General features: G+C 56.3%; 1 protein-coding gene across 1 annotated transcript in view; it reads left to right on the forward strand.

The window, feature by feature from the left end:
* The first annotated feature begins 8648 nt into the window (after window positions 1–8648).
* Window positions 8649–18788, forward strand: part of CACNG3 (calcium voltage-gated channel auxiliary subunit gamma 3) — a 45414-nt gene continuing 35274 nt past the window's right edge. Inside the window, exon 1 of the mRNA XM_090024382.1 lies at window positions 8649–8944. Within this exon, the coding sequence (XP_089880508.1) occupies window positions 8734–8944 (211 nt within the window). The 5' untranslated portion in view covers window positions 8649–8733. The remainder of the gene's footprint in view (window positions 8945–18788) is intronic.

The following is an 18788-nucleotide window of genomic DNA, read 5'->3' on the forward strand; positions in this document are numbered from 1 at the left end:
TGGTGTCATCAGCAAATTTGAACAGGGTGCTTGTTACCCCCTCGTCCAAGTCACTGATGAAGATGTTGAACAGCGCGGGCCCGAGGACCGAGCCCTGGGGGACCCCACTGCCCACGTCCCTCCGGGTTGAGAAGGACCCATCCACCACCACCCTCTGGGTGCGGCCCTCCCGCCAGTTGGCGACACATCTGACTGTGCGGGTGTCGACACCACAGCCCCCCAGTTTCTTGATGAGAACAGGGTGAGAGACAGTGTCGAAGGCCTCTGAAAGTCCAGGAAGACAATGCCCACTGCTACCCCTGAGTCTAAGGATTTGGTGACTTGGTTGTAGGAGGCCACCAGGTTGGTCTGACAGGACGTGCCACTAATGAACCCGTGTTGGTTGCCCCTAAGCATCATCTCCCCCCTCAGCCCCTCGTGGACATGCGCCAGGATAAGTCTCAAAAAGCTTGCCCAGGATCGAGGTAAGACTAACTGGTCTATAGTTCCCGGGTCCTCCTTCCCCTTTTTGAAGATGGGAACCACGTTGGCCTCTTCCAGGCCTCTGGCCCCACACCAGAGCACCACGAGTGCTCATACAGCCGTGCCGGGGTCCCCCAGTGACCTCAGCCAATTCCCTCAGCACTCGGGGGTGGAGATCGTCCGGACCTGCTGATTTAAATACGTCCAGTCCCTCCAGAAGCTCCCTGACTAGTTCCTCCCTGACCCTTGGCCTGGGTGCGCCTCCCCTGGGGCCTGATCTGGCCCCTGCTCAGGAAAATGGAGGCAAAGAAGTCGTTAAATAGGTTAGCTTTGTTGTGTGGTGATGACCAATTTCCTAGCATGTTTTGCAGGGGCCCCACGTTACCTGGTACTTTCTTTTTGCCCCCATGTATTTAAAAAAGGACTTCCTGTTGTCCTTGGTCCAGGAAGCTAGTCCCAGTCCCATCTCCGTCTTGGCCTTTCTGCCCCCCTGCAGACCCGAGCAACCGTGGTGTAGTCCTCCCTGGTGCTGGCTTCTCCCTGCCATCGGGTGTGCGCCTCCCTTTTAGCTAGGAGACATTCCCGGATGCTTTTGGTGAGCCGTGGGGGCTTTTGCGCCCTCCTGCTCCCTTTGATCCATGTTGGGATTACCTCCCTTTGGGCTTGGAGGATCGTCTCCTTAAGGAGCGACCACTTTCCTTGGACAACTGGCTCCCCTCCCCTCCCCTCCGGGACCTCAGTGCCTCCCCAACTATTCTCCTTAGCTCATTGAAGTCGCCCTCCTGAAATCCAGGGCTGCTGCCTTGCTGCCGGCCTTTGCCACCCTGCACTGGATGGTGAATCCCAGCAGGCGATGATCGCTGTCGCCCAGGGGGTCGAGCACCCGCAGCCCCCGCACCAGGTCATCACCCGTGGCCAGCACCAGGTCCAACAAGGCGTCTCCCCGGTGGGGCTGTGCACCTCCTGGGTTAGATGGGGGTCCTGCATTTGGGCTGGGAACCTAAGTGAGCGATCAGACCTGGCTGACTGCTCTTCCCAGCAGATGTCCAGAAAGTTCAGGTCCCCCGGGATGACCATGTCCTTTGGCTTCACTACCTCCGTGAGCTCACTTAAGCATTCCTGGTCTAGCTCTTCCCCATGGTTGGGAGGTCTGTAGTAGACCCCCACCGTTAAGTCTTTCCCCTCGACTGCCCTGTAATCTAACCCAGAGCACTTCAGAGTGCCCCTCCTCTGTCCCTGTGCCAACCTAGAAGAGAACACACGCTTACCTTTGGGGGAAAGGTGGAGCCCATCCCACCCAAGCATCTCTGTCGTCGTGATGTGAGGGTCGTTGTCGAGGAAGCCAAAGCCCGCCTCGCGACACCGTTCCCGAAGCTGCCAGTCGGTCTCTGCGATGCACGTTGCATGCCGTCTTCCACGTCCGCTCCCTGGTAGGACAGAAGAGAAAACCACCTGTGCCCCCATCTCCTTCAGCACACCCCCAGAGTGTGGTAGTCCGCCATCAGGAGATCAGGGCTTCTCCTGGCCGCATCATTAGTACCCACATGGATTAGGATCATGGGGTAGTAATTGGTGGGCTGGATCACGGCCTGGATCATCCCCAGCCCATCCTGAATCTTTGCTCCGGGCCGGCAGTAGACCTCATGTGTTGAGGGGTCCTGGCAACAGATGGGCCCTCTGTACCTCCCAGGATGGAGTTGCCTGTGATGGTCACTCGGTGCTTTCTCCTCCGGGACTGCTTAGCTCCTTCGGCCTGCTCGGATCGTGGAGAGTGTGGAGTTGCCAGGGCCTCGTACCAGTTCTCCAGCCGGACTGGAGGGACTGGTGCTGCTGTGTTATGAGCAGCCCTGGCTCTGGAGGTGACCGTCTGCCACTCTGCAGTGGGGGCACCTCCCGGGGTGCTTCTTCCTTGGGTGCATGGCCCTGCAGGGAAAGGAAATAGCCGTCAATTTCTTCCTCCACCTCCCTGATTCCCCTCAGCCTGCTAACCTCCTCCTGGAGCTCCCTCCAGGGCCCTAAGGTGGGTGCCTGAAGGACAGGTGTGGGGGTCCCAATCCCTGCCCCCCTGGGCCTTGCCAGGCAACCCCCGCAGGCCAGTAGGTGGGGGGACGCCAGCTCCCCCATGGGCTCTGTCTGGGTGGCAGCCTCGGACAAGCCCCAGGTAGGCTGCGCCCCCCGGGCAGAGGCCCTGGCAGCACACCGCGTCGACACCATCGTAGGAGTTGCTGCTTGTTTTTAGCTTAGTGCAGTGCCTTCGCTCTGCCCTAGCAGGAGTCTCCCTCCTGGCCCTTCCTGCTCGCCTGCCACGCGAACGCCAATGCAAACGCTGGCGCACTCTTACAGACACAATGTGTCCATCACTTGGGGCAAAGACTTTTACAGCCCGGCATGTTGGGGTTCTTGTCCCTGACTACAGGTGTTGGGTGCTAGCATGCCATGCCAATAGATAAAACAATCTTTATAATAATTTAAAAAATGATTGCATGGCTTTGGTGCACTCTAAGGACGAGATCTAATGTGCAAAGAGGTAACTCTCTGCTGTGGAGCCAAGCTTTCCAGTGTAAAGCCCTTATATAAGCATCCTCTTATTTGGGCACTGAAATGCCCAACACACCCAGGTTCAGAAACCCGGTGATTTCAGCAGCTTCCTCAAGCACAGATTGTCACGGCATGAAAGAAGTAGATGAAGAGGGCAAGGGCACTGAAGATCAGAGGAGCTGGGGGTGAGAATCAAAAACCAGAAGGAAAGAGTAAACTAGCAGTTGGAGGAAAGTTGGCTCCAAGGTGAATTGAAACAGGCTTGGGAAGGGAAGGGAAATGAAACGAGGAGTGAAATGTAGGTCAGCGAAGTCAAAGACTAGAACAGAAAGGCGAACGCTTGCAAACCCAAGTGGCGAAACGGCAGCAGGGAGCAGAGACGTGGCAACACAAAAGGAATCTAAGATTCAAAGGGCAAGAAGAGAGGTCTGGGGACAGGAAACGCCAGGCTCTTTCAGTGAAGTTCACCCGCTGAGTCAGCTGAATGGATCCTCTCCCCGGCAATGCTAATGAAGAAGGATTTGAAATAGTTCAGGTAAGAAAGAAATCAGGTTTGGCATCAAAGGAGGAGAGAGTTAAAACTCAGGCAGCTGAAGAACTGGACCTAAAGCGAGGAGTCAGCGCTGCGGTGGGCAGCCCTTGGTGCGCCCAGGAGTCGGCCTGCCTCCGACTCCAAAGCTCCTGCCTGTCTCCTCGCCGCAAGACGGCTGCGAAAGCCGGGCTGAGACCGGAGCCGGTCGCTATGGCTGCTCAGCGCGTGCCATTGCAAGGCCCATTTGTCAGCTGTTTATAACTTTGCCAAAGTTTAGCCACGTGGGCTGAGTATTTCCAAAGCGCAGGTGTCTGCCTCCGGCTCAGTCTTATTTTTTCAGTCTCAGCTAAGGCCATTCAGCTGCTTCTGAAGGGCAAAAAAGCCCCATGTTGTTTTGCCATTCAAAACAGCTCCAGTGACCTTTGAGGAGCGCTAACAGCCCTCTGCTTTTGAGCAGAGATTTGAAATTGGGAACCCGTTTTATGTCTGAAAGGAGCTTGTTTCAGTTTCTGGACAAATCTGCCCATTTGGAAAGCTCCTGGCGCTCTCCGCGTGCACGGGCCCGGTCGGCACATTGGGAGCATGGCTGCTGGGAGCTGCCAAGAGCGTGCTCGCGCCGAGCGCGGCCCATTGCCTTCAAGCCGCCAGGGCTGATGCGGTGGGGACACGGAGAGGGAGCAAGGACGAGATGGGGCAAGGTGCTTGGTGCAGCTGGGATGGGGAGAGAGACCGTGAGCCCTTTGGGGGTAGGGGGACCAAAGCGGGCCAGAAAAGGAGTGACGCTGGAGGTTTTTGCCGAGCTGGTTGGGAAGATGGGGAGTGGGAGACAGGGCGGAGGTGCTGGGATCGCAAGCTGGGAGCCAGTTGCTGGAAGCAGGGCGAGGGGACCGGGCTGGAGAAGGCAGCAGGAGCCGTGCAGGCACAATGAGAGCGGGCGGGTGGAAAAGGGGAAGCGGGGCCTGGGTGGGGAAGGAGGACGGGATTGCCATGGGGAGTGGGGAGGAGACAGGCCTGAGGTAGGAGCAGATGGTGAAGCGCATTTCAGGTGCATCTGTGATTGCTTCAGGACACTCAGGGGCTTCGATCGCCTTTGATAGCGGTTGTGCAATGCACGGCGGGGGAGGGGTTGCTCTGCTAAAAGCACACGCCGCAATGAAGTTTTTCTGTTCAACGTGAATTCCCCACCCCCTGCTGCACGCTACGGTGACACGCTCGCACGCTTGAGCGGGTCCAGGTCCGGTCAGCGAGCAGGACAGGCCTCTGTCCAGGGGATGCACGATGAAGCAGGCTGTTGTCTGCGGGCCCCCGACCTCCCTCGCTGCAGACATGGGGCCGTGCGTCGTGCCGAGGGAGTTCCAGGAAGGGACGGGACAGTCTCCCGGCTGCCCTGGAGGCCTGGATTGATTCCCTGTGACCGGCTGCTAAGGCTGTATCCCTTGCTTCAGGGGGTTGCTTGAGATGGATGCAGAAGTGCAGAGAGCTGACAGCACAGACACGGTGCCGTGCAACGCAACGTCCTCCAAGGATGCTTTTCAATGCCTCTCCAATCGCACATCCACCGTTCACAGTCGCTTTCGACCACTGCTCTGCGTCCTTGCTCCTCGCCCATGTAATAGCAGCGTTTCCACCTCCTTACCTCACCGAGGGCAGGGTGAGAACAAATGAATGAACGCTTATGAAAGGTTCCCACGCTAGAGTAACGAGCCTCATAGAAGAGTCCAGGAGGAAATGAATGCCTATCTTCAGAGCAGGCGTAGAAAACGTGCGGCAAATAAGCGGTAAGACCACAGGCCGAACACGGATGCAACAAAAGAAGGAATAGCTACGCATTAAGTTAGCAGCGGCAGCCGCTCTGTGCACTGGATCGGGCAGGAGCACCGGTGCAAGAGCGGTGTGATTGTGTCCTCGAAGCCCGCACGCGCGCGAGCAAGCCAACTGGAGGCCGCACAAGCCCCTTTCATTCTGGCATTTCCTAAGTTTCCAGCGCTTGACTTGGCAGCCAGCAGAATTTTCTTTTAATGTAAAACTTGTGGGCGATGGAGAGGCTTAACAGAGGTATACACGCACGTGCTTATATAATGATTGTTGTCTATACCGAGTGGCAGCAGATTTTACCAGGTAAAATCATTTGTTTTCATCTCTCTCTCCCTCGCAGCCTTAAAAAAGCTATTCATTTTCGAGCCGGGTGTCTTAAAGGCGGGTTTTAAAGGCTGCATTAGTCACAATCTCCTCCAGCCAGCTGCAAAGAAATGGTTGATAGATGAGGGGGAATGAGAGAGAGAGCATTTAAACCAGAGACAAAGTATTAAGAGGTAGGATATGAAAGACCCTGCAAAATCGAATAGCCATTTATTGAAACTTGGCTGGGGTTCGAGGCTGTGATATCGCGCGGTGAGGTGAGAAAGATCTGCAGCATCCTTGTCAGCAGTGCGGGGGGCGCGCTCTCTGGTAGGAAAGCACGCACGTGTGTGCACAATCTCCCCAGCTGGATGGGGCAGTATGGCGGGGGCGGCTCTGGAGAGCCGAGAGCAATTCCTGGCTTTGCCACAGGCTCTGGGTCCGACCCGAATCGAGCTCTGTACCTGGCTGGGTCTTAGCTCCCCATCTGCAAAACAAGGGGCATTAGCACCTCTCCTCCTGCTTGTTAGCTCAGTAGCTGGGACCTGGGAGAAGCCTTTGCTCGCGAAACAACCTAGCCCTTCGCCGGGGAGCGAAGGTAAGAGAGGGTCATGGAGAGAGCTGGGCACGAAGCGCAAGGGGAGGAAGGCCTAAGGCTCCACCCCATGGGTCCCCTGAGGAAGGCACAACCTGCAGCTCCGGATGGATCGGAGGGTCCTTTCCTCCCACTGGACCCTGCCCATCCCCAGGTGCTTTTGAGGAAGGGCAAGGCTCTCAGGCTGTGCCGAGGCCGGGCACTCAGCTCTCCTCCGAACCTGAAGGTTCACACGCCTCCCAAATACAAGTCTTCACATCCACGTTTCCCTCCCCTCCCAGCTGCTGTCCCCCACAACCTGCCTAATCAGCAGGCGCCTGAAGATCAGGGGACGGTGACAAGGGGGAGCGCGGCCCTGGCGCTGCTCCTGCCAACGGGGCCTGGGAGCTTCCCTGGGCTCTTCCAGAGGCTGGCAATTAGAAAGCAATTCGGGGCCAGTGCCCTTCTCTGGCCATGGGACCAAGGGGAGCAGTTTGTACCGTGATGGAGAGGAGTGCCCAGTGTGCAAGGGGGTGCGACAGGCACAGGGAGGCATCGCCCTGCGACTGGCAGCCAGCATGCTTTGCCTCTGGATTTCCTCCCTTAGCACTTTCCAAGAACTTCCCCTTCCTTTGAAGACCGGCGAAGAGGCTCCCGGCAAGGACAAGTTCCCCATGAAAAGGCCCGGGCAAATGGAGATTAACGAGCCACTTATCGCACCGCCACGGAGCTTCAGTGCCAGCACACGCAGGAGGGACGTGCTCAATGACTTCCAGCTGGCGCGGGAGACGCGAGCCAGCGCTCGCTGGGTGAAGTGCAGCTGAGGGCCCCGCCGCGCCTCCTTGCAAACACAGCTGGTCACCGGTGCCTCTCCTCTGGCTAAAGGCACCGGCGCTGGACCCGTCGGCATCTTAGCCGGAGCTTTGCTCAGACTTGGGACCAATGCCTTGGAAGTGGCTGGGAAGGGCCAGGAGGACGAGGGCCCTGGGGAGGGCAGGGAGAAGACGCTACGGGGATGGGAGCGTGCGCGGGCCTGCTGCAAGCCTCTGGTTGAGCTTCCTGCGCGCGGGGCAGGCGCGGCTTTAGACTGGCATGTCGGGTGACGTGGCCGGGGCAGCGCTAGCTCTGCATGCAGCTGGCTCGTGTGAGGGGACTGAGCTTGCACCAGGTCTTGCCGAGAGCTGGGGCGGGGGGTCTGTACAGGCCCTCCTGCCCGGGGACTTAGGGGGTGCTGGTGGGTGGGGCTGGGCAGCGGCTCCCTGTACTGGGGCGGGGGCAGCCTGCTCTCCCATCCCCCTGCCCCACAGCCGGTGGTCCCAGGTGGGGACCTCACACCCCTGTCAGCAGCTCTCCCCGGGCGACCTCCCTGCCATGGATGCCCTGGCTCCAGCGCCAGCCCAGCCTGGGTACAGAGCAGGGGCTGAGCCATGGGTGAGGGTGGAAGAGGTGGGCATGGGCAGTGGGTGCCAGGGAGTGACGCCTGTGTGTGGGGGGCGGTGTACAGGTGGGGTGAGCATAGGTGTGCAGGAGGATGTGCTTGTGCACAGGGGGTATGCATGCAGGTGTGCATGGGAGTATGCAAGCCTTCATGGCAGGGTGTATACAGTTATGCATGGGGATGTGCACGGGTGGGAGGGTGAGTGTGTGTGTGTGCATGGGGGTGTGTGAGCCTGCATGGGGGTATGTATGCGGGTGTGCACAGGGGTGTGCATACAGGTGTGCATGGGGGTGTGCAAGCCTGCAAGGGGGTGTGCATGCAGGTGTGTATGGGAGTGTGCAAGCCTTCGTGGCAGGGTGTATGCAGTTGTGCATGGGGATGTGCACGGGTGGGAGGGTGAGCGTGTGTGTGTGCATGGGGGTGTGTGAGCCTGCATGGGGGTATGTATGCGGGTGTGCACAGGGGTGTGCATACAGGTGTGCATAGGGGTGTGCAAGCCTGCACAGGGTGTGTATGCAGTTGTGCATGGGGGTGTGCATACAGGTGTCCATGGGGGTGTGCAAGCCTGCAAGGGGGTGTGCATGCAGGTGTGTATGGGAGTGTGCAAGCCTTCGTGGCAGGGTGTATGCAGTTGTGCATGGGGATGTGCACGGGTGGGAGGGTGAGCGTGTGTGTGCGCGCATGGGGGGGTGTGAGCCTGCACGGGCGTATGTATGCGGGTGTGCATACAGGTGTGCACGCCTGCATGAGGGTGTGCATGGGGGCGGGCAGGCATGCGCGGGCATGTGCGTGCAGTTGTGCCCGGGGGCGCGCGTGCAGGTGTGCGAGCCGGCCGGGGGGGAGGGGGGCGCGCGGCAGGAACCTCCCCCAGCGCCCGCCCCGCCCCGCCCCTCCCTCCCTCCCTCCCGCTCTCGCGCCCGCCGGGGCCGGGGCCGGGGCCGGTGGCGGCGGCGGCGGCGGGGACTGGGACGGGGACGGGGCCGGGGACCGGGCGGCGGCGGCGGCGGCGGCGGGGGCCGGGCGGGCGGGTGCAGAGCGCTGCCCCGCCGCGCCCGGCGGACATGAAGCAGCATGAGGATGTGTGAGCGCGGCGTCCAGATGCTCATCACCACCGTGGGAGCCTTCGCCGCCTTCAGCCTCATGACCATCGCGGTGGGCACGGACTACTGGCTCTACTCGCGCGGCGTGTGCCGCACCAAGGCCACGGGCGACAATGAGACGAGCCGCAAGAACGAGGAGGTGATGACCCACTCGGGCTTGTGGCGGACGTGCTGCCTGGAAGGTAGGCGAAGCCGGGCGCCCCCCCGGCCGGCCCCAGCCCCAGGGCAGGGGACCAGCTCGGTCCCGCGTGGGGATGAATTTAGCTGCAGCTCCTGCCGCGCCTGGTTTGGGGGAGGTGGGGTGGCACACGATCAGTAAGCGCAAGCGTGGCCCGCGCCCGGCGGTGAGAGGGAGCAGCGAGGCAGAGCCGAGGCGACCGGCTGGGCAGTAACTTTCTAAATGAACTGCAGCAGCCACCGAGCGCTCTCGTTCAACGCGCACCTTGCCAGCCAGGGCACGAGGGCCCGGCGGCTCCCTTCCCCTCGCCTGCCCGGGGAGGTGGTCGCCAGTGCCCCCGGGCGGCTGGAAGTGCTCGGTGTGCCCATCACAGCACCTCCGTTGCACGGTCTCCGGGTGCGGGCACGAATGGGGGTAAACCCGGGCTCGCCGGCTGCCCTGCCCTGGTCTCCGTGGGCCCTGGCCTGTGCCCTAATGGCGCAGTATAGGTGAGGACAGACCGCTTTGCTCGGGGGAGGAAAGGGAGGGCAGGAGGTGCCCGGGGCGCAGGTGCTTTCTGCGTCCTGGCTGCCGCGGTGTCCCCCGTGCACGTGTCTGCGCTGCCCCCACCCAGCGCTGTCGGGAGAAGCAGAGGGGACAGGCCGAGCCCGTTCCTAGAAACGCGGCCTCCCCGGCGTGCGACGCTCGGGATCGGGCCCGGCCGTGTCAAGTGGAAGCTCACGACCGCCTGACACAGCGCAGATGACTAAGGGCACAACCGCTTCCCGTCTGCCTCCTCGCTCGCTTGTGCGTTGCCTTCCTTCCCTCTCCCTGGCTCGTCCTTTAAGCCCCTGCTTCTGTAGCGCGTCGTTTGGGAGAGGGAGGCTGCCCCGAGCAGAGACCGCTGCGTCCACTGCCGGGGGTCCGGTCCTGCACGGCACGCTGCAGAGCGGGGCCGTGGCACGTAGGATCTCTGCCCGGGGACCCTGTGTTTGCATGCCGCCTAGTGCCGCCTGTCCGAATCGGGGCCTGGGTGGGCACGACTGCCGTTGTGCCCGCCGCTCGCTGTCTGCATTGGAGTCGGCACCCGAGATATTTCCGGCCGAGCCATTCGGTTGCTCAGCAAGTAAGCTGCCAAATTACAAATGCAGAGGGATGGCCTGGCCACATGACACGAGAAGCTCGTAACACCCTCTTGATTTTTGTCTCCGAAATTAGTCTGTGCTTTGCAATCTGCTGGCTGATCTGATGCTGGAAACATCGGGTTCGCCTCCAGCAAAGGGTGAGCAGCAGATCAGCGTTGCTAGCGAGATACGAGGGGACGTTTTGCTGAAATGAAAGAGCTCTGAATTTCCTCCCTTAATTCAATATCTTTTGTACAGCTGTTATGCTAGTCACTTTGAAAACCTTCCCTTCTCTGCTGAGCGGTGAGGTGGGTGGTTGGATCGTACACAAAATACTTCTCATGCACAGCAAATGCTGCCTGGTTTCTGCTGGAGGGACTGCCTCCGATTGTGCTAAATTTGTGTACGCTCCCTTTTTTCTGCACCGAAAATATTTGATTTTGGCCTCTATTAACATTAATTGGAAATGAACATTGTCAGTCCAAGGGGGCTCATCTTCTCTGAATGCAGAACATGCTGGGAGCACTAACAGGTGCCCCGTGAGCCGTGCAGAAGGGCTGCTAGGCCCTGAACTCTTCCCTGTAATGGCTTTTATGCTGGAGAAATTAAATAGCAAACTTTTATAGCCCTCCGATTTTTAATTTCCCATTATCTGAGCGCTCCTGGCAGATCATTAAAATGACCAACGTGAGCGCTGGGTTCAGACTGTATCACGGCTGCCTTTTAAATGCACGTCGGTTCGACACACACGGTATCTGTGTGGGAGCGATTTTCTGTCACGTGACCGCTAAAAGCCCCTAGGCACAAGAGGATAAATCTTGAATGAAGCCGCAACCGACCTATGTGGAGCACCCACGCTGGAAAACACAAATTACCAGTTGACTCAATATCTCGAGTCTAGGCAGGAGTTTGCAGACGACCGTGCTAACGTAGCCTTTGTTTTAAATTGCAGCGTTCGGATTTTAATTATCACTTGTACAACATGCAAATATCTTATTGCGGGATCTTATTGTACGTCTTGCTCAAACTTGACAAATGTGTTTTGTTCCCGTGCGTCCTCCGTGGCTGTTTATTACGAACTCTCGTTCCTCCTCGTTCTTCGACTGTATTACTGCTATAGAAAGGTGTGTGGGGGGGGGGGGGGTGCAGTACTCTGAGGGGCCAAGTTCAGGTTTAGGAAAAGGGTGGCCAGAGCTTTCCTCCTTTTCCTGCAGGGTAATTGCTGGTCCAGGTCCGTTGCACTTGCGTTAACTCAGCCGTGTTGAGCTCAGGTCTTGCACGACCCTCTGCCTTGTGGTTGTGTAACCTAGGCGTGCCGTGGCCCTCGGTAGAGACCGAGCCAGCTGAGCGGGAGGAGACTCCAGTCCAGGCTGCTTGAACAAATCCTGTGTTTTGGGGTTTTTTTAATGTTGTGGCACTGTTTTGCTCGCTCGTCTCTCTTTCCGGCACCTCCCTCCCCATGGCCAAGCACAGGCCTCTTCACCCTGCCTGTCTCGAGAGCCACAGCTCTGGCTCACCTGCTCAGTGGCCGCGACTGTCGCTGGTTCGCGGGGGCCCGCTTGTGGTGCTGCGCGAGAGGCCCAGAGACGAGGGGCTGGCTCCGCAGCCGAGGTGGTTTGCGTTGGATCGGGTCCTGGCCCATCCAGTCCGTTCGGCCTCTAGCAGAGGCGCTGGGCTGAGGCTCGAAAAGAAAAGGAAACTCTCCAGAACGCACCTGATTTACAGAGGAGAAATCGCTCCGGACCTGTGAAGGTGATCGGCTGGTTTCCACCGTGGCACGGTGGCCCCGTCCAGTTGCTCAGTGGATGCCACGAGAGAGAGTTATCGACGGCCGTAAAGCTAATGGCCTCAGCGGCCTCCTGCTACGGGCGCTGCGCTGGAGCGGCGCGAGGCTGGGCGCGCGTCTGCTGCCGGTCCTCTTGCATCCTACCCAGTGGTCCCAGCATGGTCCCGACGGGGCGAGCGCACGGTCCCGTCTTCAACTCCTGCAACCCAAAGGGACGCATCGAGGGAGCGGGCTGGCAGCAGAGAGAAGGGACGGTCATGCAGCAGGGCGGTGGCACGGGGGGGACCCCGAACCCAGTGGCCGGGATCTGCGATGACGCTTTGCATGGCAAGCAGATTCCCATTTTTCCTGTCAAAGGCCTGGAAGTAGCGATTGGGAAGCCCCCTGACGCTGGACTTTATCCTGCATCGTTGTGGGTAGATAGGATATCAGGCCCCCCTCAGTGCTGACTCCTGTACTTGCGTGGGGAGGGTTGGAGCAACGGGTACTTGCAGAATAGCTGCGTGACGGGTCTCGGAAATGTAGGGCTAGATGCTGGTTCGCTCCTCGGGCAGTTGAATGGCTGCCTTTCCTGGCCTGCACTTCTGGCCTCTGAGCAGGAGTGTGCTGGGGGCAAGGGGTGATCAGGTCCCCGGGAGCCGCGGGGGGCTGACTAGAGGGCAAGGAGGGATCGGTGTCCCCAGCTCTTTGGACTTCCTGCATAGCAGAGCTGGACAGGAGCATCGTTCTGCGTCTTGCCCATCGGTTTGTTTGAACTGTAGCATATCTGCATGGTAGCTGTGTGGTCGAGACATAAAGAGATGGGGAGCTGAGCACATCCCGAGGTCGCATGTTTCGATGGCTCACCACCTCTGCTGTTTTACAAAAATGCACCTTCTAAAATAGGCTTGTCCAATGCCAGCAGGCGCCCACTGCATCTTCCGGTTCAGTCGGCGATCCCTGGGCCGCCAGCATCAAGTCGCCTCATAACCTTTTCTTTCATCCATCACAAAGGTTGAGACTCTTCTTGAAATGCAAGAGGTCGCCTCCCTTCCTGCTGCACGGTGCACGACAGAGATCGCGGTAGCCTTTTTAGCTACACCATCTCATGAGGGGCTCAGGGCAAGTTGTTTGTCCCCAGCCCTTTTCTTGGTGTCCAGTCTTTAAACGCTTCTCTTTTTCCTAGACGAATAACCTCCCAAAGCAGAGCAGCATGCATATTGTTCAAACAAGCCTGCTTTCCCACCCAGTCTGGATTTATCTGGGTGACTGGCCTGTCTCCATTTAGTTAATGCTCTGCTGGGTTTGGGGTCATCCACTAATTTTACAAGCAATTGTGTTGTATCTATCTATCTATCTACCTACCTATCAAGACCTATATACTGTCAAGATAGATGGACAGATTTATCTATCTATCTATCTGTCTATCTATCTTCAGATCATTGAAAAAAGTCTCTGAATAGCACACCCCTGCAGGACCCCAATAAAAATATCCTTCTGCAGATAGTTTGCTGTATCCCTGTTGACCAGTTCTTAATCCGTCTGAGATGGGCTACGCTGGTCTTGTGCCTTCTTTATTTATTTTGTAACAAGAGCGTCCCATGGGCTCGGCCGTAGACCTCACAGCGGTCTGTTATGTTCATAGTTCCCTTTAGCTGCCAATCTTGTCATCTCTTTGGGAAAGATTAGCTGATATTTTTTACAAGACCTGTTTTCTATTAAAATACGTTGATTGGCATCAATTTTGTAGATGCCCCTTCATTCTTTTCTGTACCAGCCCGTCCATGGTTTTGCCCAGGACTGAGGCCGGGCTTCCCAGTGACCCAATGTACTTTTCTACAACTTCCAGAATGTCAAGATTTGTAAAAAATCAACATTAGTGGTTCAGAAAGCAATTCAGCTCATTCTCCAAATACTCTGGGGAGCAAGGTATCAAGTCCTACCAACTTAAAAATGTTTAAATGTTCAGCTTAATTACTGGTGAAATGCAGAGTACTTCTTTGTCACTGTAAGGCATGATATATCATGTCACTTCTTCCGAAATACAGAACTGAAATATTTATGGAATAAATAATTCCAGTTCTGCAACATGACTTACAATTTTACCATCCTTCATTTGTTCCTATTATTGTGTTTAAAGAATCCTTTCTTTGGTCTTCTAAACCCTCCTGGCCAAATAGATCTATTTTCAACTTTGATATCTTTAACTTCCCTGATTTATTCTGTGCATTTCTAATAGATGATTTATGCTCATTGCTAAGAAATCCCTACATCCCCTTTTTAAATTTGAAATACCTCTTTTATTTGAATTGCTATTTTTATGTAACCCGGGCAGTACTCCAAGAGGTACCCCTCTCCAATTGAATGGATCAAAGCAGGTGCACAAGTGCTGTGGGAGGTGTAGGGACCCTCCTCCCCCTATAGAGCAGAGCCAGACCACCAGTGGGGGCTTAACCATGTACCTTTTAATACTGGGAACGTAACAGGCATAAATCAGAGGGTATAGTGGACACTACAATGCCCCGAGGGGGCAGGATTCAACAAAGGTTAGACACTTACAATCATTGACAAAAAACGGGGTTAACAAAATATAAAACGCGAGCAGCAGAGCAAACAATACAGGTTGGTGAAATATAAAAAAGGCACAAAATGCAAAATGTCAAATGACAAGGAAATATAGGGCCTTGGTACCTGGAAGGGGAGAAAACACAGTGGCCCCTTTCCACTGCAAGAAGATTTGCTTTTTGTTAGCTCACTCGCTCCAAGTCACCTCAGCTGGGACTTGAACCCAGATCTCCCACGTGGTACTGCTCCAGGCTGCGTGGGGTCTCGACCTTCCCGGAGCCCGGCCTCACGTCGAGCTGCCCGGCCTCGGACTGGGGGAGCTGGAGGCAGAGCTGGGAACCCCTCAGGTCGCTGCTCAGATCCTGGCTGGAGCGGGGAGCCTCTCCTGGGGGCTGCAGCCTCTCCCAGGGGACCCTGGAGCCCAGCGGGGGCCTCTCCTGCCGGCCGCACCCGCGCTGCGGAGGGTCCCACTGCTGCCTGCAGGTCCTGCTCTTTCCGGCTCTTCCAGGGCACTGCTCCCACCCCGCAGGCTCAGCTCTTGCCAGCTCTGTGAAGCTCCTTCCTTGTTGTCCCTGGCTGGTCTCCCCTGAGTCAGCTGCGCTGCCCCTTTTATCCCCCTCCAGGTGACCCAAGGGGCCAATCAGGGGACACGGGGGGTGAGTCTCTGGGGCCTGATTGGTGCGGAAGGGGAATCCCAAATCCTCCAGTCATCTTTTGCCCTTTCAAAACCCCTGGGCCAGGTCACTGCCAGCCAGCCCCTCACATCTACTTCCCCAGTTCATTGCAGTTGTAGAGGGTTTGGAGCATCGAATACTCCTTCCACGGCTCCCAGGTACTGTTCACACTTTTGTTTTCACATTTTTCTTCCCACTCAGTTTTTCTCATAACTGTTTTCATCTTTGGGAAAACATCGCTTTCATCTTTCATCCCTTCCAGCAGCAGAACAGAGGCTGTCTGCCTGGAACCAGCAACATCTGGTTGCATTCACTTGAACTTGGGCAACTGCTAGCTTTAGTTCTGCAATCAATTCATCCTTACCCGCCCCAGTGAGGTGTGATACAGAAGTGTCCCAAGTTGATTGCAATCCTCTTAGTATTCGAACGACTCCAGCTATGATTTGTAGAAGCTCCAAGGTGGTCTGATACCTCCAGCCCATTTACCAGTTTGAAACCATCACTGATAAAAAACCCCACCTTTTTATTTCTGCTCATTATGCAGCGATGCTTAAGGGGCTGCTCATCCCATTCCTTTGTCTGGGCTGGTGTCTGTAACAGACCCTCATCAGCACCCCAAGCCGTGAGTATTGCTGATTTACACCACCTTGCCCTTCTGGCTTGCCAGTAATTGTCAAGGCAGCGAAGGTCTCTCTGAGGATACCACCCTCTCCGTACTCTCCCCCACACCAAAAGGGTGTATGCTTTGGTCTTTCACTTTCCAAATGCTTTTGCGTGCAACGGGATCCAGAAAACCCAGTCCCCAGCCTCCAAGACGGCCTCCCACTTAGGACGTCTCTGTGCAGGTGGTTTCTGGATGTCCTGATTTTGGAAGGTGACCAAATACCAAGGGCATGAAACGCCTGCCAGGCTCCTGGCGCTGGCAACACCCCCGTGCCCAAATCACCCTGCCACTTTGGCCATTTCTGCAGTCAGCCCTGGCCCTGAGCGGTTCTGTGCTTTCACCATCTCCTGTGAATTTATGGTGAAGAAAACGTTGGTTTGGATACAAGACCTCGAGTTTGCCCTTTGGGGAGGATGCTGTGTTTTATACAGACAGAAAACCTGTGTTCAGGGGAGGTGGAGATTGATAGTTCCCACATTGGCTGTGAGTGGCCCGTGATGAGGAAAACGTGTGCTGTGAACAGGCTCCTGGAAGCGGGCGGGCTATGGCTGCTTCGCCGTCTGTATAGTCTGTCATCTCGAGAGCTGTTTCTGTTTCATAGAGGTGGAAGCCTGAATATGAATGAGGCTCGCGTGGAATTTTCCCAGGCAAGGTCACTGCTGCCATTATAGCTGTAAATAATTAGGGGTGGCTAACGCAGGCCGGGAAACCCAGAGTTCGGGCTGACAGATGGAGCAGGGAGCGCTTGGGCTGCAGGAAGACCGTCCCGTTGAAAGGGATCTCCCTCTCCCTGGCAGGGCGTCTGTACCACGCCATCCCGTTGGGCAGCTTAGACGTTTCTACCGACGTCCTTCTCTGGGGCGCATGAAGGCAGGGGGGCAGGACGCTGCCCCCACCCTTGACACCGCAACCTTTGCAAAGCCTTTTCCCTTTGTGCAAGATCCCAAAGCCTTCCGGAGGGGGACGGCCCCTGCTCATGTGTACGAATGTGGCTCGGGCAGGGCCTTAACGCGTGGTGGAAGCAGGGGTTTCCTCACATGGAAGCTGTTAGCGCTGCATTTCCAGCGCTGGCGCGTTTTCGCGGTCGCAGCGTTTGTCTTCAGCCCCTGCCCTCGCTCACGCGGATCCGCTGCGGCCACGGCTCGCTCTCCAGCACGCGCTGGCTGTACTGCACGCAGATCAGGAGATCAGACGGTGGCCGATTGCACTTTGAAAAAAGAAATAAATGTACATTTTCCCAAGTGACTAGTGCGTCTGGGAAGGAGCTGATTTTGCCGGGGCGCTATCTGGAAACCAGGCCCCTCCTAGGTGTCACCGGCTGGACCCCCCACCCTCCAGCCACTTTGGGAAATGTAAGCCTTTAAGAAAAGCTTGCCCATCCCAAATGGGACGGGATGGAGAACGATGCTTCATGCGCCCGAGGCGCCTCGTGACCGCCCCGCCTGTCTTGAAAGACGTTCGGATGCGCTGGCCACGATGGCAGGCTCTGCTAAGTGCCTGTCGAATCACAGTAATTACTTTTCCCATGGATTTTTAATGCACGTGATGTGCACTGCAGTAAACAGGCAGCAACCTCATTTACCAAGTAAATAAAATGGCATTTAAAAACATATAAATACATTAATGTGGAAGAATGAGCTCAAGCCCTTGGCTTTCCTTTCTGGCGACCACTGCCTCAGGCAGATGTATGGCATTTATTACTGTTGAATCTCAAGGGCAGCGAGCATGAGGGTTTCAAGGGGAGTAAGGCACCCACATCCAATTCAGTGGGGCTGCTTTGAAGAGCCCAGCTAGAAAGCAGGAGCCCAGATGGAAAAGGAATATCTCAGCCTGCTATCCCAGTCCCACATTGTCCTTGGATATGCATTTCCCCATTGCATCTGCAAGGCACATTTGGAGCCATCGGATGTGCGCATCAAGGGGAGGGAGGTGCTGGCTAGTGGTTAGAGCACAGGGCTGGGGGCCAGGAGTCCTGAGTGATAGCCCCTGCCCCTACCCGACACCGGACTTTGTTCATGGCCTTGGCAAGGGCTGGAAGGGCACTTGGACTTTGTTCCCTGATTTTGAGACGCTTTGAAATACCGTCCTAAAAGCCAATTTTTATTTGACTCTGATTTAGCTTAATCATTGGCATTTAGGAAATGGCTTACTGTTCCCTTTCAGAAGCGCTCGGCGGAGACCCGCTGGGATTTAGGCTCCGTACTTCGCCCGGAAGGTTATTTGTGTCTTTCTTTTCTCTGGGGTTAAACAGGCAGATTTAATGCATCCTCTCTGCCGGCCTTTTTGTGAGTGCCAAAAGCTCTGGCTAGAATGAACCAGGGCTCCCGGGGAAGCGAGACTTCAGGGGAAAGTAAGGCATTGGCGGGCACGTCGAGAGATTCCTTTGATTAAGGAGACACCTACTGCGATAAGGAGTGACAGCACCTGCATGATAACCGGGATCCTCTTTCTTAGCGTATGTATATTGACAGAGCCCCACAATAGCTCAATAAAAAGCAGACGTTTCAGAGCGGGTGCGCAGGGACAATATTGTATTCTTCATGATATCATCTCCAGCCAGGGATGCAGCTGAAAAAGTGTCGAACCGCTGTTTGTGTTGGGGGCTGCTGGGGTCCTGATGATTCACGCGTGATTTTTTTTTTTTTTCCATATTCTTGTTACCTTTGAACTGTAGACTTAGGTCGAGCAGAGACTTTTCTATTTAGGAACATCTTCTGTTTCAATTCCAGTAAGGCGGTGGTTTGCTTCACAGTGACATTCATGCCCCCCCCCAAGTATTATTTACATCACGGGGATAAGACAAAATCGTCTGCATAAATATTACTCCCATCGTTCCCATTACCCAAATCAGCCGGCAACGTTGCTTATAAAGACTCGCATCTATTTTTGGTCAAATTGAAGTTCGGAGACAAAACTGCTGCCTTTGAGAGAAGGCCCTTCGCTCGACGAAGGTGGGGGAGACATTTGAAGTGAGTTAACCTGATGGACTCAGAAGGGAAATGAACCTCGGCCGACTGTACAGGCAGCAGAGAGGTGTTAGGACACGAGCCACTTTGCACTCGAATGAGCCCGTGCTT

Source organism: Crocodylus siamensis, chromosome 12 (genome assembly GCF_052110815.1).
Source record: "Crocodylus siamensis isolate JL-2025a chromosome 12, ASM5211081v1, whole genome shotgun sequence".
Classification (NCBI taxonomy): domain Eukaryota; kingdom Metazoa; phylum Chordata; order Crocodylia; family Crocodylidae; genus Crocodylus; species Crocodylus siamensis.